This window comes from Lynx canadensis, chromosome C2, assembly GCF_007474595.2.
Source record: "Lynx canadensis isolate LIC74 chromosome C2, mLynCan4.pri.v2, whole genome shotgun sequence".
Lineage (NCBI taxonomy): Eukaryota > Metazoa > Chordata > Mammalia > Carnivora > Felidae > Lynx > Lynx canadensis.
In genome coordinates, this window is record NC_044311.2 from 65,503,341 (window position 1) to 65,530,906 (window position 27,566).

General features: G+C 37.7%; 1 protein-coding gene across 5 annotated transcripts in view; it reads left to right on the forward strand.

Moving 5' to 3' along the window:
- The window catches only part of ECT2 (epithelial cell transforming 2), an 88,986-nt gene that overhangs the window by 14,543 nt on the left and 46,877 nt on the right, over nucleotides 1-27,566 (forward strand). Inside the window, exons 1-12 of one of the 5 annotated variants that reach the window (XM_032594704.1) lie at nucleotides 9,234-9,349; nucleotides 13,530-13,681; nucleotides 15,035-15,114; nucleotides 15,219-15,311; nucleotides 17,343-17,525; nucleotides 19,430-19,519; nucleotides 20,366-20,473; nucleotides 21,414-21,487; nucleotides 23,711-23,841; nucleotides 23,990-24,105; nucleotides 25,239-25,301; nucleotides 26,659-26,881. In XM_032594704.1, the coding sequence (XP_032450595.1) occupies nucleotides 13,552-13,681; nucleotides 15,035-15,114; nucleotides 15,219-15,311; nucleotides 17,343-17,525; nucleotides 19,430-19,519; nucleotides 20,366-20,473; nucleotides 21,414-21,487; nucleotides 23,711-23,841; nucleotides 23,990-24,105; nucleotides 25,239-25,301; nucleotides 26,659-26,881 (1,291 nt within the window). In that variant the 5' untranslated portion in view covers nucleotides 9,234-9,349; nucleotides 13,530-13,551. Of the gene's footprint in view, nucleotides 1-9,168; nucleotides 9,350-13,529; nucleotides 13,682-15,034; nucleotides 15,115-15,218; nucleotides 15,312-17,342; nucleotides 17,526-19,429; nucleotides 19,520-20,365; nucleotides 20,474-21,413; nucleotides 21,488-23,710; nucleotides 23,842-23,989; nucleotides 24,106-25,238; nucleotides 25,302-26,658; nucleotides 26,882-27,566 lie in introns of those variants that run through there. The other 4 variants (XM_032594705.1, XM_030329557.2, XM_030329558.2 and 1 more) reach the window with 4 other exon arrangements.

Genomic DNA, 27,566 nt, shown 5'->3' on the forward strand with positions numbered 1-27,566 from the left:
TTTTTTTGCACTTTCCTCAATATGTATAGTTGTTATTTGCAAAAGAATTGGTTATTTAACAGTTTATTCAGATATAGGAGAAGCAGAAATCCTATTCTCATGTTTTTTTTTAAAGTTGGAATCATGATCCAAATTAAATCCGTATATTATGCTTGGTTATATGTCTCTTAAGTCAGATCTATTGATTACCCCTTTGTTGCTCATTTTCTTCTTGCTGTTTATTTGTTGGAGAAACCAGGTTTTGTTGCAGAGTGTCTGCAAGTCCAGATCTTGCTGATTGTATCCTTATGGTGTAATTGATCATTTCTCTGGTTCCTGTATTTACTTAAAAAATCAGATTTGGAGATTAATTAGATTCAGATTAAAAAACAATTACCTTTTTTACAAGATAACTTCAAAAATGGGTGTGAATTTCTATTAGGAGTAAATCTCAACTTCTTGTTCTATAAGTTAAGGGTCTGATCCTTCAAATTCAGTGGTCAGTGGTTTTCAGATTTTGTGTTCTAGAAAAAACTTAAATTTCTGCAGAGTCTTTATGAAGTCAAGTCAGGATCTCTCTTCCCCTATTTCAATTCAGCTTTGCTCTTATCTGTTTTATATATGGGAGTTCATTGTGATGTTTCATTTGAAGAAATATTCAAAAAGTTTGAAAACCTGGGGGGCTCAATTGGTTAAGCTTTCTGACTCTTGATTTTGGCTCAGGTCATAATCTCATGGTCGTGGGATTAAGCCCTGCATTGGGCTCCGCACTGATCATAGACCTTGTTTGGGATTCTCTTTCTGCCTCTCTCTCTCTCTCTCTCTCTCTCTCTCTGCTCCTCACATTCATTCTCAAATAAATAAATTAAGATTTTTTTAAAAACTTGAAAACTTAACTATAGAGAACAAACTGATGATTACCAGAGAGGAGGTGGGGGGGGGGGAGGGTGGGAAAATGGGTGATGGGGATTAAGGAGGGAACTTGTTTTGATGAGCACTGGGGGTTATATGGAAGTGTTGAACCACTCATTGTACAACTGAAACTAATATTACACTGTATGTTAACTAACTGGAATTTAAATAAAAACTTTTTTTTTTAATTTTTTTTTTCCAACGTTTTATTTATTTTTGGGACAGAGAGAGACAGAGCATGAACGGGGGAGGAGCAGAGAGAGAGGGAGACACAGAATGGGAAACAGGCTCCAGGCTCTGAGCCATCAGCCCAGAGCCTGACGCGGGGCTCGAACTCCCGGACCGCGAGATCGTGACCTGGCTGAAGTGGCTTAACCGACTGCGCCACCCAGGCGCCCCTAAATAAAAACTTTTTTAAAAGAAACTTTAAAACAATTGATAAATGACTAAATTTTCATTATAACATGTGGTATTTAAAATTTCTTAGATCTTTCCCTTCTTCCTCCTTTTCATTTTTCATTCCCCATTTCTTCTTTTGCTTATTCTTTCTTTGAAAAAAATGTGAGTACCTATAATGTGGCAGGTAGTGACCTGGTCACTGGAAATATGTCAGGGAACAAAACAGACAAAATGCTCTGCCTTCATGGAGCTCACATTCTAGTATGGAGAGACAGAGGATAAACAATGACTGAACTGCAGGTAATAATGGTATTGATGTGGAAATGTTTGGGTTTAGAGCCAACAGCCAAGAAAGAATTCTTGAGATGACTTCAGTGCAAAAAGGTGGTTCTATTAAAGCACAGGGATGGGACCCCTAGGCAGAAAGAGCTACACTGGGGTTCTGACAGGTGACTGATTATATACTTTCAAGTTAGGAGGAGGTTAGGGACAGAGCAAGTCTCCAAAATATTTTGGAGGTAAGGTTTCCAGGATCCGAGGGGGCTAGCTATGATTAGGAAAAGTCATTTATTACTGTTTAGTAAAAACTCAGTCATGAGATATTTCAGATGTATATCAGTGGGCCAAATGCTTGGAGGATGATTGCTAATGTATATCTTGAGGGGTAGAGATAAAGGAAGTTTCCAAAGGAATTCTTATGTGTTAAGGTAGACTTACAGGATCCCGGAGGTCAGGATAATGTTAAGCTAAGATTGCTTTTTGCCCTTAGCAAAGTGTCATCGTTGAGGCAGTTGAGTTCCTAGAGGAGTGTCATTCTGCCTGTCTCAAGGACTTGCCAATGAGCTGTAAGTTGTAAGGAAATTCAATTTTTTCTTTTGCCTTTGTTTCCCAGATCAGGTATGAAATGAAAAAAAAAAAAAGTGAGGCAAAGGGGGACCTGGGGTGGCTGTGAAGGGGAGAGGAGTAGGTGATGAGTGGGAAGCTATTAAAGTTTTTTGAGCACAGTGACAAGAGCTGACTTCTGTTTTCACAGGAATGCATTAGTTGCTTTACTGAGAATAGACAGCGAATGTTTAAGGGTGAAAATGGGGAGGTGAGTTAGGGGGGGCTACTGCAATAGTTCAGGTAAGGGAAGATGTTAGCCTAGAAAAGGGTAATGGGGGAGGGGAGAACAGGTCTGTTCTCGATATGTTTTGAAGGTAGAGCTGACAAGATTTGGATTTGTAAAAGTAACACATCTTGTCATTCTTGGTCACAAGCAATAGAAACTAACTATCTTAAAGGATAAAAAGATTTATTTTTTTGCACAATTAATGTGAGGATCAACCTTGGGAAATGGGCAGGAGCTAGTGAAGAGTAGTAGGTGGTAGAAATACTAGCAAAGATTATTGCATCCACAGACTCTGGTTTGCACATTGCTGTTGGCTACTGGAATGCGTATGATCTTCACTTCTTTCCATATCTTTAGCACATGCTAAAAAACAAAGTCCTATAAAGATAGCATCTGATTGGCAGAGATTTACTCAAGGGAAGACTGCAACCCCATTCTTATCTGTGGTAACAGAGAAGCATTACCTCTCATTAAACCATATTCCATGAGGGATTCCTCAAAAGGGATATTGGAGTATTATTAGGAATGAAGGGTTAAATGTTCAACAGCCAGGAAAACAACAATTGTCCACTAAAACACACTCAGGATAAAATATTTGAGAAGTACCAAAAAAAAAAAAAAATGGAGGGGTGCTTGGGTGGGTGGCTCAGTAAGTTAAGCGTCCGACTTCGACTCAGATCATGATCTCGTGGTTTATGATTTCGAGCCCCGCGTCAGGCTCTGTGCTGACAGCTCAGAGCCTGGAGCCTGCTTCAGATTCTGTGTTTCCCTTTCTCTCTGCACCTCCACCATTTGCACTGTCTCTCTCTCAAAAAGTAAATAAAACATAAAAAAAAATGGAAAGGAGAGGGAGAAATAATCTCAAATGCTACTGGCCAGATACAGACACTAAAAACATTTATTGCATTTCTTCATAATTCTTTTCTACATATAGGATTTATATATAGTTGCATTATGCACTTAAATATCACTTGCAACCCTATTTCAGGTTTTAAAAAATGTTCCCAATGCACTATTATTATTTCTTACACGTAATTTTTCTCTCATTATTAAACCCACAGTTAATCTGCTTATTGCAAATGGGCATATAATTGAGGTCAAGTCTTCACTATTTTTTTGATGACCTGTGTTCTATTTTCATTTCACCTTAACAATCCCATTTTTTTCCATTCATTTGAACAGCAGCAACAAAAATATTGCTAAGTACGATCAAGGTATTCATATTGTTGTCATAGGAAATACTAGTCTACAAGATAAAGCTGCTGTCAAAACTTAACTGGCAGACAGTATTACTTTAGGATACCTCAGATATTTACAAGTTAGTTGATAGTGTGGAAGAGGTAATTTATGAGTGTCAGTGCATAATAAATGAAAGTGCAGGTTGTAGGAAAACTGAATTTTTGATATGGATAATTGCCTATGTGCATAAACTGTCAAATCTTAACTAAATCAATTCAGTACCATTAACTCTCTCCCACTCATAGCTGGGACCAGCTGTGGTGCAAAAATCATTCAATTCTTGGGTAATTTACTCGAATGTCAAAGATGTAAATTATTTTATCCTTGATGTAAATGTATTAATTTTGGAAACATGCCACTTAGTTTTTCCTGAAAAACTGTCATTAAAAATAGGTTAGATGAAAGTAAAAGTAATACAAACTTTCTTTAGTGTCTTTGGAAAAAACATAACTGATATTATAATACAAATGAGCTCATCCATTAATTCATTTACTTGTTATTTCAACAAATATTTAATTGAATGCCTTCCAGGTGTTAGGCACTGTGGTTAATATGGTTCTGATAGTGTGGCTAGTTAGGAAAGACCTTCCAAAGAGTGGTAAAGTGAGCAAATGCTAAAGGATCAGTCAAAGTTGCCTTCTCTAGGTGAAAGGAATACAGATCAGAGGGATTGGTAGAGAGAAGAGCAGGTGCAAAAACTCTTGAGAAGGAAGGCAGGTATAGAACTCAAAGAAAGTGCACATGGTGTAAGATGAAGCTGGAAATGTAAGTAGAGGTCAGTGCTTGCAGGCCCAGTAGGATAGAAGTGTTTTAAGGAGGTGCTCTGATGAGTCTGGATTCAGATAATGTCACCCTGAATGCAGGCAGGAGAATGGATTAAAAGAAGGCAATATGTATTCTTAGAGATCAATTACACCTTTTTCCTGCAACAACTTTAGAGAAGGTACTATATGCCAGGAACTGTTGCTAGGTGCTGAAGATACATAGGTGAAGAAGACCAACAAGGCTCTTATGGAACTGAAAGTATCTTAGGGATAGTGGTACTTTTATAAGTATGATATAAAATATAGATATTAATATTTTAATAAAAAGACAGAGTAGATTAATGAAAATAAAACTTTTGATCTTGATTTTGCCACTAACTAGTTATCTGACCTTGGTAAAGGAATAAAACCTCCAAGATGCTGGCATTGGTAAAAGTCATCTGTAAAATGAAGAATGAGACTAACAAGCTGAAATTTTTTTCTACATCTAGAATTTCACTAATCAAATTACATAATTTGAAATAATGGCCTCATCATATTTGGAAACCTCTTGCTCCATCAAGCAAAGCTAAGTCTCTGTCCAAGTGAAACTTTATGTGCTAAATTTGTATAGTCTTGCAAATCTATGTTAAGTGATTTATAATCTAATGATTCATATGAATAAAGCTACAATTCAAATCCTAATTGCTGGCTATTGAGGTATGTAAAATAGCTTCTGGCTCCCAGTGATTATAATTTCTAAAGCTTCTTTTATTGGCAGAGATGATGGGTTAAGAGATGCTGCATTATAACAAACTTGGAAATATGACATTTCCATTGGAAAATGTTATTAATTCCAGGGAAGGACAGAATTCCAAGGCTATTCATTAAAATTTTTGAAATCAAATCTTAAGAGATAAGTACTTAGAGAGACTGAATCTTTGTATCTCCTGTGGCATTAAATATACTATGTACTTCAAAAACGCTTTGAGGAAGGGCACCTGGGTGGGTCAGTTGGTTAAGTGTCCAACTCTTGATTTTGGCCCAGGTCATGATCTCATGATTTGTGAGATGGAGTCCCGTGTAGGGCTTTGTATGACAGCACAGAGCCTGCTTGGGATTCTCTCTCTCGCGCGCGCTCTCTCTCTCTCTCTCTTTCTCTCTCTCCCTCTGCCTCTCTCCTGCTTGTGTGTACACACTTGCACTTGTGTTCTCTCTCTTAAAAATGCTTTGGGGAGGTAAGGATGGTGATAGAAGGAGAAAACAATTTCATGAAATCTATGTGACATCCTAATGTTAATAGTTACAGTAAAATATTTAATCCTATGATGAAATGTTTAAATTTACTATAAAATAGTATTACTGATTGATGATGTAACATCTCACATTTTATTTATTTTTTATTTGAGAGAGAGAGCAGAGGAGAGGGGCAGTGGGAGAGAAACTTAAGCAGGCTCTATGCTCAGCACAGAGCCCAACGCAGGGCTCGATCCCATGACCTTGGGTTTATGACCTGAGCTGAAATCAAGAGTTGGAGCTCAACTAACTGAGCCATCCAGGCGCCCCAACATTTCACACTTTAAAATAAAATCTAGAAGTTGTAATATATTTCATTACAACTTTAGGTAATAAAATCAAAGTCCAGTACAACAAACATTGCCCATTTGTTGCAACAGATTTAATAATTTTCCAGATATACTAGCTCTTATTAGGGAGGGTATGGGGTGGAGAAAGATATCCCATAGCTCAAAAGTAACTTTCCTAACTCCCCATTCTCTCTGCTCTGAAGAAGCTGAAAGATGGAGATGGAGGGGAAGGGGATGGAGGAAAGAGGAAATATGAAGAAGAGGGAATTAACTAGAAGGAGGAACAAGTGTGAGATGGGAGTCAAGAGAGTCCAGAGTGTCACCCAGCTTGGAGATGGAGGTGGGAAAGCTGATCTTCCAAAGGAGAACTCTCAGTAGTTCTATCTTTCACATTTCATTTTCTCCATCTCCATAATTTTTACCCCCCCCCACTCTAGAAACTATTTTATTGCTTGAGGGAAAATGTCAACACACTTCAATATATTAAGTACTTAAATTCAGTTAAATTCCTTCAGTATTTTGTATCTTAAAACCTGTTCATTCAGTATCTTGGGAGTTGTGGATGACACATAAGAATTAATGGTTTATTCTTTCAAGCTACTCCTCATTTTCATTTATCTATCTACCCCATACAAACAGAGGTTGATATATAATTATAATAACTATTTCCAGTGAAGGGGCCTAGAGAGAGAGGCAAACATTTAACACAAAGAATCTTACCTAGGACCTGCCTTGGAAGGGGACAAAGTCCTGGGCAAGGGCAATAGCAAGAGAGCCATGTCTTCCAGACAAGAGGAGACAGCTTGAGCACAGCAGGACAGCAGGGTTTCTTTAAAGGAGAAAAGGAAGACTAGATTTGGTGTAGAAGAAAGATTGTCCTCCTTCTGCTAGAAAAGAAAGCACTGGAGGTCTTGGCTGCTTCAAGCTTGGAGCTTCGTTGGGGAGGGGTTAGTTTGTGGCTAGGGTAGCGTGGGGCAAAGGGAAGCATAGGTGCCATTGCTGTGGTGGTCAGGGGTGAGAAGGCAGTGTAATGAAAATCAGTCCCATCAGGCAATTACAGGGCTTAGCTGACACAAGAGCAGTGGTAAAAGTCATAGTAATATTAACAGCTAACATGTATTAGATGTTTACCATATACCAGCATGTTTTTAAAAATTTTTTTATTAAATTTTTTTTTTTTTACTATTTGTTTTTGAGAGACAGAGACAGCATGAGCAGGAGAAGGGTAGAGAAAGGGAGACATAGAATCTGAAGCAGGCTCCAGGCTCTAAGCTGTCAGCACAGAGCCTGACGCAGGGCTCAAACTCACAGACTGTGAGATTATGACCTGAGCCGAAGTTGGACGCCCAACCGACTAAGCCACCCAGGCACCCCCAGAATATGTTTTAATTACATATATTAATATATATTAAACATACAGAATATGTTTCAATATATATTAACTCTCACAACAGTACTATGAAGTACTATTAAACCCTTTTATAGAAGGTAAAACTGAGGCACAGAGAAGTTAAATAACTTGCTTGAGGCTATACGGATAGGAAATGTAAAAGGAGGTCACATGGTTATGAAATGGAAGAAGACTATTGCCTGTTCGTTAGTCAAACTGCCATATATCCTAAAAGCAATCAAGTATAGCTTTTGCTAGGCTAGCATACATTTCATGTGCTGATACCACATAGTTAGTCATTAGATTTGTGTGTAAAACTAGTTTAACATAGACCAGTGCACAGAGGAAATAGGCTTCTTCCTTCGCTGGCTTAATATATTTCAGTGATGAGAATTTTTGGAATGCTGGGCACACCCCGGTTTCAGTATGCAAAAGCACATTCCAAAGTGAAATTTCAATTACTATTTTTTTTTCCGTTTGCCTTGACAGTTATCACAGCATTGTAATGAAGGGCAGACTGCAAATATTCTTCATTTATAAAGGAGGAAATCAATGATTACCAGATTGTGTCACTTTTTAGATTACATTATGAAATTTTCAGGTGTTCTAAGTTGGCCTGACAAAATCAGGAAAACTTGTAAATTCTCACCTGTGTGTGAGGTTCGGAAGTATTCCATTCCAAAATACAAGTTTTCCTTCTCTTACTGGAATTTAAGATTTGGGCAAAGGATTCTCCTCCTTTCCTTAAATCAGAGATTAGGTGGGAACCCTGGGTGGGGGATAATTTTTTTTAAAGAGATAATATTATAGGGTATTATATTTAGAAGTTGAAGAAAATAAAAGATTGTTTTTACAATAGCAGGACAAATGATAAAATCTTGGCTAGACTTCACAGGAAAGAAAAGATCTCACGGTGAGGGGAGGAGGCAGCAGGAAGCTGCTCACTCTGGCTCCAGGGAATCTCCCTAAGTATTTTTACATTTGTTCAAATACAAGCTTATGTTAAAAAAAAAAAAAAAAGTCCGAGAAACACTAAGAATTTATTCCAGTCACCCGTTAAATTTGCCAGACCAGAGAAGTGCCTACATACATCAGAATTTATTTATTTATTTATTTATTTATGCTTAAAAAAAAAAAAAACCTTTAATGTTTATTGAGAGACACAGACTGTGAGCAGGGTAGGGGCAGAGAGAGGGAGGGAGACACGAAATCCAAAACGGGCTCAAGCCAGTTGTGGGGCTTGAACTCACGGAGCACCAGACCATGACCAGAGCCAAACTCTGATGCTTAACTGACTGAGCCACCCAGGCGCCCATACATCAGAATTTAAATAACTGGCTGCTGATTTGAAGTCTACCTGGAGAGTCCCCGAATTCCTAAGTCCTGGCTCTGTCACTCCAACAGAACTACCAAAGTGAAAACACTTTTCGCCAACTTTAAATAACATTCCTAAAGCAGAAAGCATACAGGCAGGAAAATCAGCTCCAGGCAACCCGTAGGGGCACAGATTTAAAGGATTTAGTGACACTTAGTAATAAAGTTGGCAGGGGAGAAGAATCCACTCAAACTTGACTCAGGAAATGGGATGTTTACTGAGTAAACAAGCGGTAGCCACAGACACACCTGCCACTCCCAGAGAAGCCCAAGAGCTACCACTTCCACCTTCCGGCCACATCCGGGCACTTCTCTTACAACCCGCCCTCCCCCCCCACGTTCGGACGTCTGAGCCGTTGGGTTTATTTGAAACACACGCAGAACCAATCAATCGGCGTCTGAGGCTAGGTGGGCGGGGAGCAGCGGCCAATCACCGCCCCTCTGGAGACCCCAGCCTATGGGATGGAGGTTGACATCACGCGCCAATCGGCATGGCTTTTAGAGAAAGCGGCTCACTTTTTGAATTGTTTGTTGCTGACACCGGCGAGGAATGGCGGTAACAGTGAGGGGAATCGGTGCTTGAAAAGGTGGACTTTCAAGGCGATTTTTGAGAGTGGTGAGGACCTTGTGGGTGTGGGTAGGGGAAGTGGGAGTGGGCCAACCTTCCCGGAGCAGTGGACCCCTTCTCTAGTCCGACTGCCCCGCCCCGATGACCGCGAATTCCGGAGCATCCCTGCCCAGGCTTCCTGGCTCTGGAAACCCCCCCACCGCACTCCCGACAGCTGGGCCGTGACGCGCAGTGGGATCCCGAAGTCCCCCAGGTTGCTGGGCATCTTCACACGCTCACCTGGTTAGATATTTCTTCCGGAAGAATGTCTGGGTGAAGGGAGGGAGTTGGGAAGAGTGCTCTCGACTAGCCGCATTGTCCTCTGCGGCTCTGGCGGCCGGCAGCTGCAGTCTTTGTGGGCTTATCTCAGAGTGTTTAGTGGTTTCACTCTAAGATTCTTCTTGGTGTCTTCTCTGTAGGAAGCTTAGTTTTTAGTTTTTAAAACGCCAGCTTAGGGGCGCCTGGGTGGCGCAGTCGGTTAAGCGTCCGACTTCAGCCAGGTCACGATCTCGCGGTCTGTGAGTTCGAGCCCCGCGTCAGGCTCTGGGCTGATGGCTCAGAGCCTGGAGCCTGTTTCCGATTCTGTGTCTCCTTCTCTCTCTGCCCCTCCCCCGTTCATGCTCTGTCTCTCTCTGTCCCAAAAATGAATAAACGTTGAAAAAAAAATTAATAAAAAAAAAAAAAAACAAAAAAAACGCCAGCTTATTCCGGCCTCTCCCCAACCCCTCCGCGTGCGCCTTCCTCCCCGGTACAGATTTGTTTGGCTTGGTGGTTAAAAGTGCAGCCTCTGGAATCAGCCGGGGTTTGAATCCCTGTTTTAATGACTTGGGTGGTTACTTAACCTCTCTTTTCTAGGCTTCTTTATGAGATGGAGACAATAATAGTACCTGCCTCTTAGGATTGTTTCAAAGATTAGACAAATACAAGTAAAAGACTTAGAACAATATCTGCCACATATTAAACATTAAATCGATATTAACCAAAATTTTTATGTTAACACTAATGTTATTATTGTCAGTAATAACAACCATCATACCCACTATTGTATTTAGCTCCTCTGAAAGATGATTGCTTTAAAAAAAAAAAAAGTAAAAGGAAACCTAAAGTGAGTATTTAAGTGACAGGTTTTCTGTTTGGGATGAAAAGAGGCATGTTTTGCTGTTATTTAGTCAAAAACTGCTTGAGTATGTTCTTGGAATGAGAAATAAGCTTAGTATAGTTTATGAACACTGATCCTCTTGTCTTTATTTAAAAAGTTTACAGGGTGCCCTGGGTGGCTCAATCCATTAAGTGTCTGACCTCAGTTCAGGTTATGATCTTGTAGTTTGTGAGTTCGAGTCCCCAGCCCTGTGTTGGGCTCTGTGCTGACAGTTAAGAGCCTGGAGCCTGCTTAGGATTCCGTGTCTCCCTCTTTCTCTCCCTCTCCCGTTCGTACTCTAATCTCTCTCTCTCAAAAATAAATAAACATTAAAAAAATTTTTTTTAAAAAGCTTGCAGAATACATGAATATGAAAATGTAATTAGTGCATTTCCATTTGTAATCAGAGTGTTGGATATTGTCATCAACTTTCCATGCAGCTCTTTTTTTCCCTAAAATTTGAAGCTATTTCAGCAATAAATTGATCACATATAGTATTATCAGAGACAATTTTAATTTTTAATTACCTATTTTGATGATATTTAAACAGGCAAAGGAGAGGAGTGCCTGGGTGGCTTAGTTGGTTGAGCCTCCCACTCTTTTTTTTTAAGTTTATTTACTTATGGGTGAGAGAGAGGGAGAGAGAGCACAAGCTGGGGAGGGGCAGAGATTGAGAGGGAGACACAGAATCTAAAGCAGGCTCCGAGTTGTCAGTGCAGAGCCTCACCAAGGGGCTTGAGCTCACCAACACTGAGATCATGACCTGAACCAAAGTCAGACACTTAGGTGTCCCAAGCCTCAGTCCCAAGCCTCCCATTCTTGATGTTGGCTCAGATCATGATCCCAGGGTCATGGGATCGAGCCCTGTGTCCAGCTCCATGGTGAGTGTGGAGCCTGCTTGACTATTAAGAATCTCCCTCCTCCATTCTTTTTTTTTTTTTTTAATTTTTTTTTTTCAACGTTTATTTATTTTTGGGACAGAGAGAGACAGAGCATGAATGGGGGAGGGGCAGAGAGAGAGGGAGACACAGAATCGGAAACAGGCTCCAGGCTCTGAGCCATCAGCCCAGAGCCTGACGCGGGGCTCGAACTCACGGACCGCGAGATCGTGACCTGGCTGAAGTCGGACGCTTAACCGACTGCGCCACCCAGGCGCCCCTCCATTCTTTAAAGTATATTAGTTCATCTCTCGACTTTTAAGTTTCTTTTAAGAGAACTTTGAATGAAAGCCTTTTCTTTTTCACTGGTAACAATTACATGTAAGAGACTTAACCAACAAAAAAAAAATAAGGGCTGGATAGAATATGTTGTTGATTCTAAATAAAGACTCTTATTAGCAACTATTGGAACATTCCTTTGGAGATCCTTAGAATAATGATTGATACAGATGTATGGGAAGACAATAAAAAATGTCTACATTGTGAATATTAGGAAGGTTAGCAATTGTTGCTCATTTTAAGATGTCATCTATTAAGTTTTCATGACAACTAAATTTGATTTTCTTTCACCGATTTGAAAACTGAGTGCAGAGTTAGATGGGAACCTGAGTCGCCTGGCTTTGAAGTGCTCACCTAACAATGATGCTGAGGTCTGTGGTTATCGTTAGTGTGCATATCTTCACTTCCGGATGTATCACCATCCAGAAATGATGCTAATGTTACCGTACTGTTTCTCCACAGCATATAGTTTACTTAAACTATTACTTTGATAAAAACCAGGTGGATGATATTTGTATATTTTATTAATCTAAAAAAAGTAGGGAAGTATAAAATAGATCAGACATGTACCTCCAGATAAAGATAGGACCTTCTCTCTATATTTGTCCAATATTCTGGAAATTAACTTAAATATAATAATAAACTTACATAACAACCTTTGATTTGAATTGATGAAAATTCACTTAACTTTTCTTTATTCCCTGCTTGCCTAACTTTTCAACTCTTAAGTCCTGGAAGTCTAAAAAAAAAAGATTTTCTTTCATTGTCCACAGTCATAGTGACACTAATCCCTGCATAATTATCTTGTTAAATCTTTTAAAGGAGAGATAACTGTAAAGTAATAAGAAAATACAGTTAAGCGGGCAATCCACTTATACATGAGATATACAGAGAAATCCACAGAGAATGAGTCAAGAGCAGTGGGTTGGGGGTTGAAAGATGTGCTAGGTGGAGAATTGAGCACTATTAAATGTAAGTGGGTGTGGAGTAAATTGTGACCTGTGTTTAAAAAATGTTGAGAAATACACTGTGGCTGGAGCATACAGTATATGTGGAATGTGGGAATTGAACAGGAGATGAGGTTGAATAGGTAGGCTAGGACCAATTTTAAACCTGATGGTGAATTTGGACTTGGCCTTATCAGGAGGAGTGCCCATGGAAGTTCTTAAGCAGGGAGGTGATATGGTCACTTTTGTTTTTAGGACTATACCCCAGGAAACCATGTGGAGAGTGACCTGAAGAAACCAATGATAAAGTTGTTTGGGGCTGTTGTATTTGACCATTGTGGCATTGAGCACAGAGAAGAGGGACCGGGTCTCAGCTCTTTTTTTCCTACAATTTGATGCTGCTCTGGCAATAAAATGATAATCAGAGATACTTCCTATGAGGTTCCAGAGTACTTGAGATGGGATTGATAGGGATTTGGGGGAGGACAAAGAACGTAGAGGAAAGAGTAAGGATAGATCTAGTTTTTGACCGGGATTATTTGAGAGATGGTAATAATATAATGAACATAGGAAGAGGAATAGGTTGGTTGAGGGCAAAGGTGTGGGGGAGGGAGACAGAATATTTATGAGTACCTTCTGAATTTTCATTATATGTTTTGAGTACTTTTCATACATTGTTATTTTTACTATATTCCTATGAGTCATGCATTAGTATCTTTATTTTACAGAAGAGGAAACTGAGGCTCAGAGAACTTCAATGACTTTTCTTTGGTTCAGTATTAAGAAAAATGAGTAATGCTACTTTTTATAGATTCTAGATCTATAAACCTCTAATGCTTGTTTTTGCCCAATGATCATGTATTTTTATTCAAACTCTATTTTTTCAGTCATCGTAGAAGAGTACAAACAATGGCTGACAGTAGTGTATTAACATCCACTATTGAAAGGACAAGCTTGGCAGACTCCTCTATTTTTGATTCTAAAGTTACTGAAATTTCCAAGGAAAATGTACTTATTGGATCTGCTTCATATGTTGAAGGTAAACCTGTTAATCAGCTTTAAAACACCAAATCACTATTTTAATCCTAAGCTTACTAACTAGGGACTTAGGATTTAAATGTAATACTAACTGTTAAGGTAAAGTACAGGTATTCGGTAAATATTTGTTGACAGAATCTCTTTATACTGTGTAGATTTTTTTGTTTTTATTTTAATTCCATGTTAGTTAACATACAGTGTTAATATTATTTTAAGGTATACAATATAGTAATTCAGCACTTCCATACATTACCCTCTGCTCATAACCTATTTAACCCATCCCTCCCATCCCCTCCCCTTGGGTAACCATCAGTTTATTCTCTATAATTAAGAGTGTCTTGCTTTGTCTATTGTCTCTCTCTTATTTTTTCCTTCTGCTTGTTTGTTTTGTTTCTTAAATTCCACATGTGAGTGAAATCATATGGTATTTGTCTTTCTCTGACTTATTTCTCTAAGCATAATACTCTAGCTCCATCCATATTATTGCAAATGGGAAGACTTCATTCTTTTTTTTATGGCTGAATAATATTCTATTGTATTTATATATACCATATCTTTATTCATTCATCAATTGGTGGATACTTGGCTTCCATAATTTGGCTATTGTAGATAATCCTGCTATACATTTAGGGGTGCATGTATCACTTTGAATTATGTTCTTGCATTCTTTGGGTAAATACCTAGTAGTGTGATTGCTGTATCACGAGGTAGGTCTATTTTTAACTTTTGAGGAACCTCCATACTGTTTTTCAGAGTGGCTGAGCCAGTTTGCATTCCCACCAGCAGTGCACAGGGTTTCTTTTTCTCCACATCCTCACCAACACTGTTGTTTCTTGTTTTGTCGACTTTAGCCATTTATATATACGGTGTAGATTTTTGGTTATTGTTTAGATTAATGCTTCCCAGCTTTGAAGGAGAAAGCATCTTATTGTTCAATATTGCTTTTTTCTGTATGGGAGGGCAATGTAGCTGCAATACTGTTGGTTAGAATTTATTCAGTTATGACCGGTCAGGTGAAGAGCCACTTCTTCACTTAACCGCTTTATAAATGGGTCTGTCCTGAAGCAGCATCCACTGTTGAAGAGGATGGCTGTGCAAGATAGTGAATGCTTTTTTTTGATTAGGAGGGGTGCTGATGTTTGTATCTACTACAGTGTGTTTTCTCTTTCTCTAAAGTGATAGATGGCCAAATTTGTAAAAATAAACTAGGAATTAAGTCATTTTGATCTGAGAGAATATTATGATCTCCTCAAAGATGGAAAACATGCCAGATATAGCCAAAAAGAGATTAAGGAACTGCTAATTTTGATGTTGTTACCTGATAAACATATTTAAACATTTTTGATTTTAATAGAAGAAATGCCTCAAATTGAAACGAGAATGATATTGGTTCAAGAAGCTGGAAAACAAGAAGAACTTATACAAGCTTTAAAGGTATGGAGTTTTAGCTTTTTTTAAAAAAAGGTAATTTTTCTTCCATCAGCGTTTAAATAATTTTATAGTTTTCTTAATCTTATACTTAAGTCTCTTTTCCACAGACTATTAAAATAATGGAAGTCCCTGTTATAAAGATAAGAGAAAGTTGTCCTGGAAAATCGGATGAAAAATTAATAAAAAGTGTTGTTAATATGGTAGGTCAAGCATTTCATTGCATGTGGCATGCTGCACTACTCTTGATTGTGTTCTTATATTCCACTTAATGGTGATTGGACCTAAATTAGGCACAAGGTATATTTTGTGCACTTCAAAGCTAGAGGAATAGAAACTTTTATATTTATTTTTAAAATTTGGATATTTCTGAAACCCCAAACTATAGTATGTTTCATAAGTAGCAAAATCCTTACTACTTTGTTCTTGTTAAATTTAAAAGTCACATCATATGTATCTACAAAGATCTGATGTTTTTCTTTCTTTAAACCCTTTGGCTTCTTTTTTTTTTTTTTCCATTAATTTTATGTTTACTCAAAATTCTTGCTTTATTTCCAAATTATAAATCATAATAAATGACAGTCATCAGGGAATTTGTCCCAGCATATGAAATATATCTAATTCTGTATTAGCAGTTATATTAGTTTGTGAGGGCTGTGGTAACAAAATACTGAGACTGGGTGGTTTAAGCCACAGAAATGAAATGTATTTTCTCAAAGTTCTGGAGGCTAGAAGTCTAAGATCAAGATGTTGGCATTTTGATCTCTCTTGAGATCTCTTTCCTTGGCTTGCAGATGGCTGCTGCTTTTTTACTGTGTCTTTCTTTACATGGCCTTTCTGTGCATGCACATCCCTGATACCTCCTGTGTGTCCAAGTTTCCTCTTCTTAAAGTACACCAATTAGACTGGATTAGAGCCCACCTACGTGATCTCATTTAATCTTAATTACCTCTTAAAAGGCCCTATCCAAATATAGTCTCATTTTGAGGTATGGGGTTTAGGGCGTCAGTGGTTTAGGGCGTCTTGAGGGTACACAATTCAGTTCATCACATCAGCCTAGCAATAAAACCCAAACAATTTACTGACCTTTCAGAATTTTCTTTTAAATGGTTCTGTTCTTTTGGGGCGCTTGGGTGGCTCAGTCAGTTAAGCGTCATGATCTCACAGTTCGTGAGTTCGAGCCCTGTGTCGGGCTCTGTGCTAACAGCTTGGAGCCTGGAGCCTGCTTCGGATTCTGTGTCGCCCTCTCTCTCTGCTCCTCCCCCACTCGTGCTCTGTCTGTCTCTCTCCTTCAAAAATAAATAAAAACATTAAAAAAGAATTTATAAAAAAATAAATGGTTCTGTTCTTTTTGCACAGGAGCCATGCAGGTACTTAAATACCTTCATTCTTTTTTGTAAATGCACATTATAAAATTTTATGCTAAATGGTAACTTGCCTTTTTATATCCTACATTTGCTGTGTTGCAACTGCCAACATATTTCATATCTTTCTATTTCTCTCATATATACTGAAATGATTAAGTTAATCTGCACCCTTTTTGTAGATTAAAAAAAATTTTTTTTAATGTTTGTTTATTTTTGAGAGACAGTGTGAGCAGGGGAGGGGCAGAGAGAGAGAGAGAGAGAAAGACACAGAATCAGAAGAGGCTTCAGGCTCTGAGCTCTCAGCACAGAGCCTGATGTGGGGCTCGAACTCACAAGCCATGAGATCATGACCTGAGCCGAAGTTGGATGCTTAATTGACTGAGCCACCCAGGTGCCCCCCCTTTTTGTAGATATTAAGTGCCATAGTATCCTATTTTTGTGAAGATAATTTATGTAGGAAGAACTATAAGTGTGGCATCATTTTCTCGGTGAGAATAAAAAGTAATAGTGGATGTATTTCTAATGCATCTTGTGTCAAAATGTATATACTTAAAAATCGTTTTAATTTTATGTGCATTGTAGGTGATTTATAATGACTACTAAGTCACATTAAAAGTTATGCCTTTATGATATTAATATTCAAAATTTAATGCCAATATGGATGGAGATATGTATATGTAAAAATACAAATAAGTAATGAAATAAGGCTGTTTACTATTAAGTATAATGCTCACTGTGTGATTTTACAGTTTACTACAAATATAAAAATAAAAATGTTGAACTGGTTTTTAGATTAGAGTTATTTGAATTAATTTTATAATCTATAAATAATTTTTTTTTCTAATAACCACCTGGAAAAAAATCAAGGAAATTAAAGTACCCTTTGTAAAGATGGAATCAGTGGAAGAACTTGAAAGTTTGGATTCTCCAGAATTTGAAAATGTATTCATAGTCATGGATTTCCAGGATTCTGTTTTTAATGAGTTATACAAGACTGATCATAGAATTATTGGGCCACCAGTTATCTTAAACTGTGCCCAAAAAGGAGAGGTAAGAAAATACACATTTATCATGACTTTTCAAGGTTAAATTTTTATTAATGAATTTTCTGAAAATTCATGAGCAGAAAAATCCTGTTAATTGTTGGGAGTATGTAATATTTAGAATAGGGATAGTAGTGGCTACTTTATTATAGTCCTTTAAATCTTTCTATTATAACTTGCAGGAGTGAAAATCTAAGACTTTTGAAAGTTAATAATAACAACTAGATATTTGTGTGTATGTATACCAGCAATGTCTTGGGAAGAAATAATTTCTTAAACTTGGCTTCCAGAAACGTATACACGTACATAAACTTATTTTCTTTCATAGAACAGATACACATTTCCATTTTTATTAGTTACCGCATGGTTTAAAATTATTTTAGCTTTTTGTTTGTTTGTTTTATATTGGGTTGTAACTTTATTTATTTCAAGTAATCTCTATACCCAGCATGGGGCTTGAACTTCCTGCCCCAAGATCAAGTATCACATGCTCTTCCAACTGAGCCAGTCAGGCACCCAGCTTTTTGTTTTTGTTTTTGTTTTAAAGTTTACTTTTGGTGGGGGAGGGACAGAGAGAGGGAGAGAGAATCCCAAGCAGGGTCTGCGCTGTCAGAGCAGAGCCCTACATGGGGCTCGATTGTGCCACAACCATCAGATCATGACCTGCAAAATCAAGAGTCAGGTGGCTTAGTGGACTGAGCCATGCAGGTGCCCCACCCTCCTCCAGCCTTCACCACCGACTTTTTGTTTATAAATAACATTTCAGGCTAGAGTTGTAATAAAGTTAGTCCCTATTCTAATGGCACCGGGGGGCTCAGTTGGTTACTGACTCTTGATTTAGGCTCAGGTCTTGATCTCATGCTTCGTGAGATTGAGTCCCATGTTGGGCTCTGTGCTGACAGTGGGAAGTACTTAGGATTCTCTCTCTCCCTCTTTCTTTGCCCCTCGCCTGCTCACTCTAGCTCTCTTGTGCGCTCTCTGTCTCTCTCTCTTTCAAAATAAATAAGCTTAAAAAAAAAAAAAGTGGTGCTTTCAAAAATCAAATAAACTTTTTAAAGACCAAAATTATGAAATAATCTTGTATAATGGTGGGAATTATATATTTATACATTTTTTTAAAATAATTTTTTTAACGTTTATTTAATTTTGAGAGAGAGAGACAGAGCACGAGTGGGGGGGGGAGAGAGACACACACACACACACACACACACACACACACACACACACACACTGAATCTGAAGCAGGCTCCCAGGCTCCAAACTGTCAGCAGCCCGACGTGGGGCTTGAACCCACAAACCATGAGATCATGACCTGAGCCGAGGTCAGACGCTCAAACTACTGAGCCACCCAGGTGCCCGATAACATATTTTTTTAAACCATTCTCTTTCTATTATACACACACACACACACACACACACACATATATCTCCATTGGTTAAATTATTTACTATTTTCATTTTTTTAGCTCAAAAATTGGAACATTTGATTCAAATATATGTCATTTGCCTAGTGTTCATTATAAAATATCTTTGAACTATTTTAACTCTAATTGGAAATTTTTACAATAGTGGATGGAGTCTGAAATTTTTGCTAGTAGATAAGACTTTGAATATGTCAAGGTATATTTTAAAACTGGAGGTTTGCACGTAAATATATTTTAATTTGCCATTAGTAAAGTATTTAGATTATGTGTGTCAAATATGATTTTGGAATCCTGGGAAATGTTTTTATTGTAAAACTTGTAATTTTTTTTTTGTTTTGTATCAAAAAATGCAAGAAATCTTTGGATTGACAAAGTTGATTTGGATTGACAAAGTGGAGGGGGAAATATATTTAGCTGGGGAAACATATGTTTTGTTTTGTTCTCTACTATAAAGAAAGCTGACAGATTTAAAACTTGTATCCTTCAGCCTTTGCCATTCTCATGTCGTCCACTCTACTGTACAAGCATGGTGAACCTAGTCCTGTGCTTTACTGGATTTAGGAAGAAAGAAGAACTAGTAAGTATTTTAAAACATTCTATTCAAGGAATATTTCTTCTAGCCTAATAAGTTTAAACTGACATTTTTTGTGGGTGGTTATATCATGGTTTTATTTAAAACATATTGAAGGACAAGTTTTAAATTTTGTGAAGAAACATTCTGAAGACCCTTGTAAAGAAACCTTTTGAATTTTTTTTTTTTAACGTTGATTTATTTTTGAGAGAGACAGACAGAGCTTGAGTGGGGGAGGAACAGAGGGAGAGGGAGACACAGAATCTGAAGGAGGCTGCATGCTCTAGGCTCTGAGCTGTCAGCACAGAGCCCGACGCGGGGCTTGAACCCACGGACCGTGAGATCATGACCTGGGCCGAAGTCGGATGCCCAACCGACTGAGCCACCCAGGCGCCCCAAGAAACATTTTGTTTAGGATGGCAGGCATATGAATGAACAGAAATACTTCATAACTATCGTCTGTTCAAATTGTCATTTTGTTAAGTATTATATCAGCCACATTATTTGAAGTTTTTGTTTACAAATTGTAATTTATTTTTTTAATAACATTTACATTTTTTAAAAAAATGTTTATTTTTGAGAGAGAGAGAGAGAGACAGAGCATGAGCAGGGGAGGGAAAGAGAGAGAGGGAGACACAGAATTCGAAGCAGGCTCCAGGCTCTGAGCTGTCAGCAAAGAGCCGACACAGGGCTCAAACCCAGGAGCTGTGAAATCATGACCTGAGCTGAAGTCAGATGCTTAATTGACTGAGCCACTCAGGCGCCCCTACACATTGCAATTTCATGTTAAACATAATTTAAAATTTTTTCAAGTTAATCATAAAGTTAATGTTGCTTAATTTTTCTTTTGAGGTCAGATTGGTGACATTGGTTCATCACATGGGTGGAGTTATTCGAAAAGACTTTAATTCAAAAGTTACACATTTGGTGGCAAATTGTACACAAGGAGAAAAATTCAGGGTATGTAAACTTGGGTGTATTTCAATATAGCATTTTGGGGGGATGGATTTAAGCCTATCTGTTTCTCCCATTATTTATGGAGGATCAGAAATTCAATTTTTGCTACATATGCATTTAGTAAAAATTTTAAATTGTAGGAGTGTGGTCCTTTCGATTTTAAGGAAGCAATGGAACCTGAGTTAGGTCTTGAAATAAGTAGGATTTGTGAATGAGTAGGATTGTGGAGGTTGGTAGATGGGTAACATTTCAGGGAAAGGTTGGTTGGTGAATGAGCATTGGTGAATGAGAGTTGGGAAGTGTTGAGCAGATATTTCACTCTTGTCTAAATGGTCTTAATAAGAACAGAGCTATATTCTTATAAAATAGTTCTAAGATTTAACTAGTGAAAACTATAAAAGAATGGGAGAAGTTACTTCTATTAGAATTAAAATCTTTAAGTTTACACTTGAATATCTTAGGGAGAGTTTATCACGTTCCCACCCTCCATCAGTGTATTTATGTAACAAATGGTAATTTTGGGGTAATAACGAATTCTTGGGAGGTATACTTTTCAATTCATATCTTAGTTTTTAGTGACTTAATTAGATATTTTCCTCTGTTGTGTTGTCTTGGGGGTCAGTACTTCCAAAAGGAGGAAACCCAGAGAAAGGAAACACAGAGAAAGGAGAAATAGAAATGTAGCAAAATAAACTTAACTTCAGAGTTGTATTTATTTAAAATAAGGAAATGCTTTAGACATCATGGAACTTGTTCTAAATTATTTTAACCTAAGTTGTACAATTGAAAGACAAGTTTTTGTTGATTTTTATTTATATTTTGTCATAAAGTAGATGAATAATCTAAAACTCTAAAAAAAAGTATGTATAAAATTGCTTAGAACTTCCATCAATGCAGTTATTTAGGGTGAAAATTTATCATAATTAATGCTCTATATTTTTAGATTGCTGTGAGTCTGGGCACTCCAATCATGAAGCCAGAATGGATTTATAAAGCTTGGGAAAGGCGGAATGAACAGTAAGTATTTAGAAATTCAGTAGTTTATTGTTAGAATTAAATATATTATTAAGGTAAACCTATGTGCCCCAAACCCTAAATTCATAGCTAGTATAGACAAAATGAATTCAGTCTTTGGGTGGCCTAAGGAATAAAGTCTAGGAGGAACATAGTTATAAAAAAATTATAAAAAATTGAAAGACATCTGTGGTACCTTTTGACTTTACCTTGTGAAATAATTGTGATTATCATTAGCATTCTTTTATTTTCAATTTTTTTTTTAATGTTTTTTTATTTATTTTTGAGACAGAGAGATAGAGCATGAGCAGGGGGCGCAGAGAGAGAGGGAGACACAGAATCTGAAGCAGGCTCCAGGCTCTGAGCTGTCAGCACAGAGCCTGACGCGGGGCTCGAACTCACGGACTGTGAGATCATGACCTGAAGTGGAGTCGAATGATTAACTGACTGAGCCACCCAGGCACCCTGATTATCATTAGCATTCTTTTTTCCCCCCAAGATGTTATTTAAATTCAAGTTAGTTAACGTATAGTGTATTATTGGTTTTAGGAGTAGAATTTAGTTATTCATCACTTAGGAGTATATAAAACCCAGTGCTCATCACGACAAGTGCCCTACTTAATGCCCAATATCGATTTAGTCCATCCCTGTACCCATCGCCCCTCCAGTAACCCTTTCTGTAGTTAAGAGTCTCTTATGGTTTGCCTCTGTTTTTATCTTATTTTATTTTTCCTTCCCTTCCCCTATGTTCATCTGTTATGTTTCTTAAATTCCACATTTGAGTGAAATCATATGGTATTTGTCTTTCTGTGACTGACTTATTTCACTTAGCATAATACACTCTAGTTCCATCCACGTTGTTGCAAATGACAAGATTTCATTCCTTTTGATGGGTAATATTCCATTTGACACTACATCTTTATCCATTCATCAGTTGATGGACATATGGGCTCTTTCCATAATTTGTCTATTGTTGATAGTGTTGCTGTATGTTTACATTGGGGTGAATGTGCCCCTTCAAATCAGTTTTTTTGTATCCTTTGGATAAATACCTAGTAGTGCAATTCCTGGGTTGTAGTGTAGTTCTATCTTTAACTTTCTGAGGAAACTCCACACCCATTTTCCACAGTGGCTACACCAGTTTGGATTCCCGTCAACAGCTTACTAAGAAAGTTCGTCTTTCTCTGCATTTTTGCCAACATCTGTTGTTTCCTGAGTTGTTAATTTTAGCCATTCTGACAGGTGTGAGGTGGTATCTCATTGTGGTTTTGATTTGTATTTCCTTGGTGATGAGTGTGTCTGTTAGCCATGTCTTTGGAGAAGTGTCTATTCATGTCTTTTGCCCATTTCTTAACTGGATTATTTATTTTTTGTGTGTTGAGTTTGATCAATTTTTTAAAATTTTTTAGTGTTTATTTTGAAGAGAGAGAGTGCGAGTGGAGGAAGGGGGGAGAGAGAGAGAGAGAGAGAGAGAGAGAGAGAGAAAATATGAAGCAGGCTCCAGGCTCTGAAACTGTCAGCATAGAGCTGGACATGGGGCTCGAACCCCTGAACTGTGAGATCATGACTTGAGCTGAAGTTGGACGCTTAACCAACTAAGCCACCCAGGCACCCTGATAAATTCTTTTTAGAGTTTGGATTCTAGCCCTTTATCAGATCTGTCATTTGTAAATATCTTCTCCCATTCTATAGATGGCCTTTTAGTTTTGTTGATTGTTCCCTTTGCTGTGCAGCTTTCTATGTTGATAAAGTCCTAATAATTCATTTTTGCTTTTGTTTCTCTTGATAATAGTTTCATGCATCTGGGTATTTAGATCATGTTATGTTTTTTATGTTTATCTGGTAACATTCTAAGTGGTGATTGCACTTCATAGCCATGTTAAGCTCTCTGACCTCGTAATTCCTTGCTATTCTACTTCATCATTATTTAACATTTCATGAAACCATAGTAAACCGCTGGAACACAGAAAATTTCATGTCCAAAGCAGTGAGTTGAATCTTGTAAAGACTACTCGTGATCAAATTTTGTCAGAAGTTACTCTGAGATGACTGAGAACACATCAATTTGTTTTTTTTTTTTTTTAACTGATGTTTTTATGAACATTTCAGGACCACATGTAAAATATTTTTGACATATGGATTACACTAAAACTTTAAGAATTAGTATAGATTTATAAATTCACATTTAAGTTAAGCTGGTTTTAGAACAGTATATTTTGTTTTTAGGGATTTCTGTGCATCAGTTGATGACTTCAGAAATGAATTTAAAGTTCCTCCATTTCAAGATTGCATTTTAAGTTTCCTGGGATTTTCAGATGAAGAAAAAACCAATATGGAAGAAATGACTGAGATGCAAGGTAGAATTTAGTATAATTTAAAAGTTATATTTTTGTATTTTCTTCCCCACTCTTGCTTAATTCCCTCCTGGTGAATATGCCTCTCTACAAATTCAGGTTTGGAGATAAATAGTTAAGCTTATTTATGCTTGTATGCATTTCTTTTTAGGAGGTAACTGTTTACCTGTTGGAGATGAAAGATGCACTCACCTTATAGTTGAAGAGAATATAGTAAAAGAACTTCCATTTGAACCTTCGAAGAAACTTTATGTTGTCAAGCAGGAGGCAAGTAATTGTAGAATAATTATAATAAATATAATAATAATAAAACTCTATAGTTTTATTTTTTAATAGACTTTTATTTTAATTTTGTTATTTTAAGTAGGCTTCACATCATTGTGGGGTTTGAACTCAGGACCCTGAGATTAAGAGTTGCATGCTCAACAACTGAGCCAGCTAGGTGCCCTAAGATGGGTTTTTGAAAGATACTACTAATAGTTTCTCTTTTCTTTTCCTTTTTTGTTTTTTAACGTTTATTTAGTTTTGAGAGATAGGCAGAGTGCAAGAGGGGGAGAGGTTGACAGAGGGAAGCACACAATCTGAAGGAGCCTCCATGCTTGGAGCTGCCAGCATAGAGCCTGATGCAGGTCTGAAACCCACGACCTGTGAGATCATGACCTGAGCAGAAGTCAGTCGCTTAATCCACTGAGCCACCCAGGAGCCCCTTCTTCTTCTTCGTCGTCTTCTCCGTCTCTGTCTCTGTCTCCTCCTCCTCCGTCTCCTCCTCCGTCGTCTTCGTTGTTGTCTTTGCCTTCTTCACCTTCTTCGTCTCCTCCTCCTCCTCCTCCTCGTCCCCCTCCTCGTCCCCCTCCCCCTCCCCCTTCTCCTCCCCCTCCCCCCTTCTCCTCCATTTTATTTATTTTTGAGAGAGAGACAGACAGACTGAGTACTAGCAGGGGAGGGGCAGAGAGAGGGAGATACAGAATCCAAAGCAGGCTCCAGGCTCCAAGCTTGTCAGCACAGAGCACGATGCGGGGCTCAAATTCATGCACTGCAAGATTGTGACCTGAGTTGAAGTCAGATGCTTAACTGACTGAGCCATACAGGCTCCCCTCTTTTTTTTTTTTTTTTTGTTTTTTTAATGTTTATATATTCATTTGTTTTGAGAGAGTGAGAGAGCTCAAGCACGGGGAGAGAGAGAGAGAGAGAGAGAGAGAGAGAGAATTGCAAGCAGTCTCTGCACTGTTGGTGTGGAATCTGGCGTGGGGCTCAATTTCACAAACTGTGAGATTATGACCTGAGCCGAAATCAAGAGCTGGATGCTTAACCCACTCAGCCACTCAGGTGCCTCACCTAATAGCTTTTCTGAGAAGGTAAAATCTTAATTAAAAAAATTTTTTTTTTTGTCTCTCACCTAGTGGTTCTGGGGAAGCATTCAAATGGATGCCCGAGCTGGAGAAACTATGTATTTATATGAAAAGGTATGCTTTTTTTGTCCCTTAGTCATTTGCTCTGTGAATTTGGTGATATAAAGATAACACTTCTGTCTGAAAAGAGCATATAATTGGCATACCAGTCATCTTTTACGTCATGTTTAGGAGTTTCAGAATAATTGGATAATTGGATATTGAGTAATAGGCTGTGTAGCTTTAAGTAAAACTTCAATGCAGTAGATATTTTAATCTAATCTATGTCATTCTGTGCTACTTCTTAGTGATACCATTATGAACAATAACAATCCTATCTTTAGAAACTTAGAATCTTAAGGAAAAGATGGATATACAAACAGTTACAGTGTAGAATATGTGCTATAGTTGAGTAATTATTTTAACTAACCTCACTCTGAGAGACTCAGGAGGGACTGAAAAGAGCAAGTAAATGTTTAGTCAACTTACTAAGTTAACCTTGTACAGACATTCAGGTTAGATAGCAGGTGGGAGATGGTGTTAAGCTTGAAAAAGCAAGTAGTTTAGTTTACTATGGCTTTAGAAAACTGTGGGAAGGGCCAACAAATATAGCTTATGATGTAGGCAGAATCAAGGAATTTATAATATGTTAAAGAATTTGGGAAGTATTGGGAGCCATTGAATAATATTAAGGATTGGGAACTGGTGAAGAATATACTAGGTAAGGAGTATTGGGAGCCATTGAAGAATATTAAGGGGAGAGATGTCATTAAAAAAATGACTCTAATAGCAGATTGTAAGCCAGGAAAATGCAGCCTTCGTCCTAGATTGGTGAAAAGTGGTATCATTCACCAAAACATGAAGGGAAGATTTTCTTTATTTGGAGATTTAATTTGAATGGAATATTGAAGACAAGGTACAGATTTATTATGTTTCTATAAAATCTAAATAGGTACTATATTGTCTTCTGACTCTTTTGTTCTCAAGGTTTTTAACGTAAAGTTTAAAATCTGTGCTTAAAATATCAAGAGAGAGCTTTTAAAGTCAAGTGTTATTTGGCAAATATTGGAGAGCAATATGTCCAGGTGCTGTGCTAAATGCTAAGGATACAGTGAACAAAATATGAATGGTCCCTGCCCTCCAGAGTTTATGGCCTAACAGGGGACTAGACAGTAAACAAGCTTACAGATGAATACGTAATGGTGATAGAGCTATGAAGAAACAGAATGAGGTGCTTGGGGTTAGGCAATTACAGTGGTCCCTTGACTATTATGTTTTATGAATCTTCTGAATTACCTTGGCAGAGTGTGTAGTTGTAAAATCATTGTGCAAAATCCAGGTTTTGTCAAACTTGTAAATACATTTTTCTTCTGTTCCTGTCTCAGTATAGAACCAAGGAAGTAAAATAGAGCTTTTGTGCTTTTGATTGCAGGCTAATACTCCTGAGCTCAAGAAATCAGTGTCACTGCTTTCTCTAAATACCCCAAACAGCAATCGCAAAAGACGTCGTTTAAAAGAGACACTTGCTCAGCTTTCGAGAGAGACAGACATGTCACCTTTTCCTCCCCGTAAGCGCCCGTCAGCTGAACATTCGCTTTCTATAGGGTCACTCCTAGATATCTCCAACACACCAGAGTCTAGCATTAACTATGGAGGTAATTCACATTTTAAAAAATTGATGATTACAGTTTAGCAGAATGGAATAATTATTAGAGTATAGGTAAATCACTACTACAGTGAACATGAAAGGTTCTACCTTTTATTACTGTTGTTCTTGCTGAGGAGAAAAGGCACATAAAAATGCTTCCATGTAATGATTGCTTACTATATGCTAAGTGCTTTCTATATTTTATTTGTATATTACTGTAGAAAATGATAGAGCTGTTCAAAGAGCAAATTCTTAACTAGCAAAAAAAAGATCACAGAAGGTGTCACATGAATTATGGAGAAAATAGGTACAACTAAATCACTGTAGGGTAAGTTCAGTTTGTCTCAAATGATAGAAGAAAGCCAGCCCTATAATTAACTCTTCTCTCTTGGTCATCAGTTTTTCTCTCTATTTTTGGTTTTCAATCTGCACATAAATATGTTGTGTTTTTTACACTTAAGAAGCAATCAAAGCCTTCCCTTAACCCCATGACTCTATTTACTATCTCATTTCTCTCTTTCCTTTTATAGGAGTACTCTTCAAAGAATTACCTTGATCTATTGTGTCACTTCCTTGCCTTTCATTGTCTTTTTAACCCATTCCAATTGAACTTAAGTCCCTACTGCATGAAATTGCTCTTACTGAGGAGACTGACCTTTTTTATGCAGTCAGCAACATTGAACACGTGAACA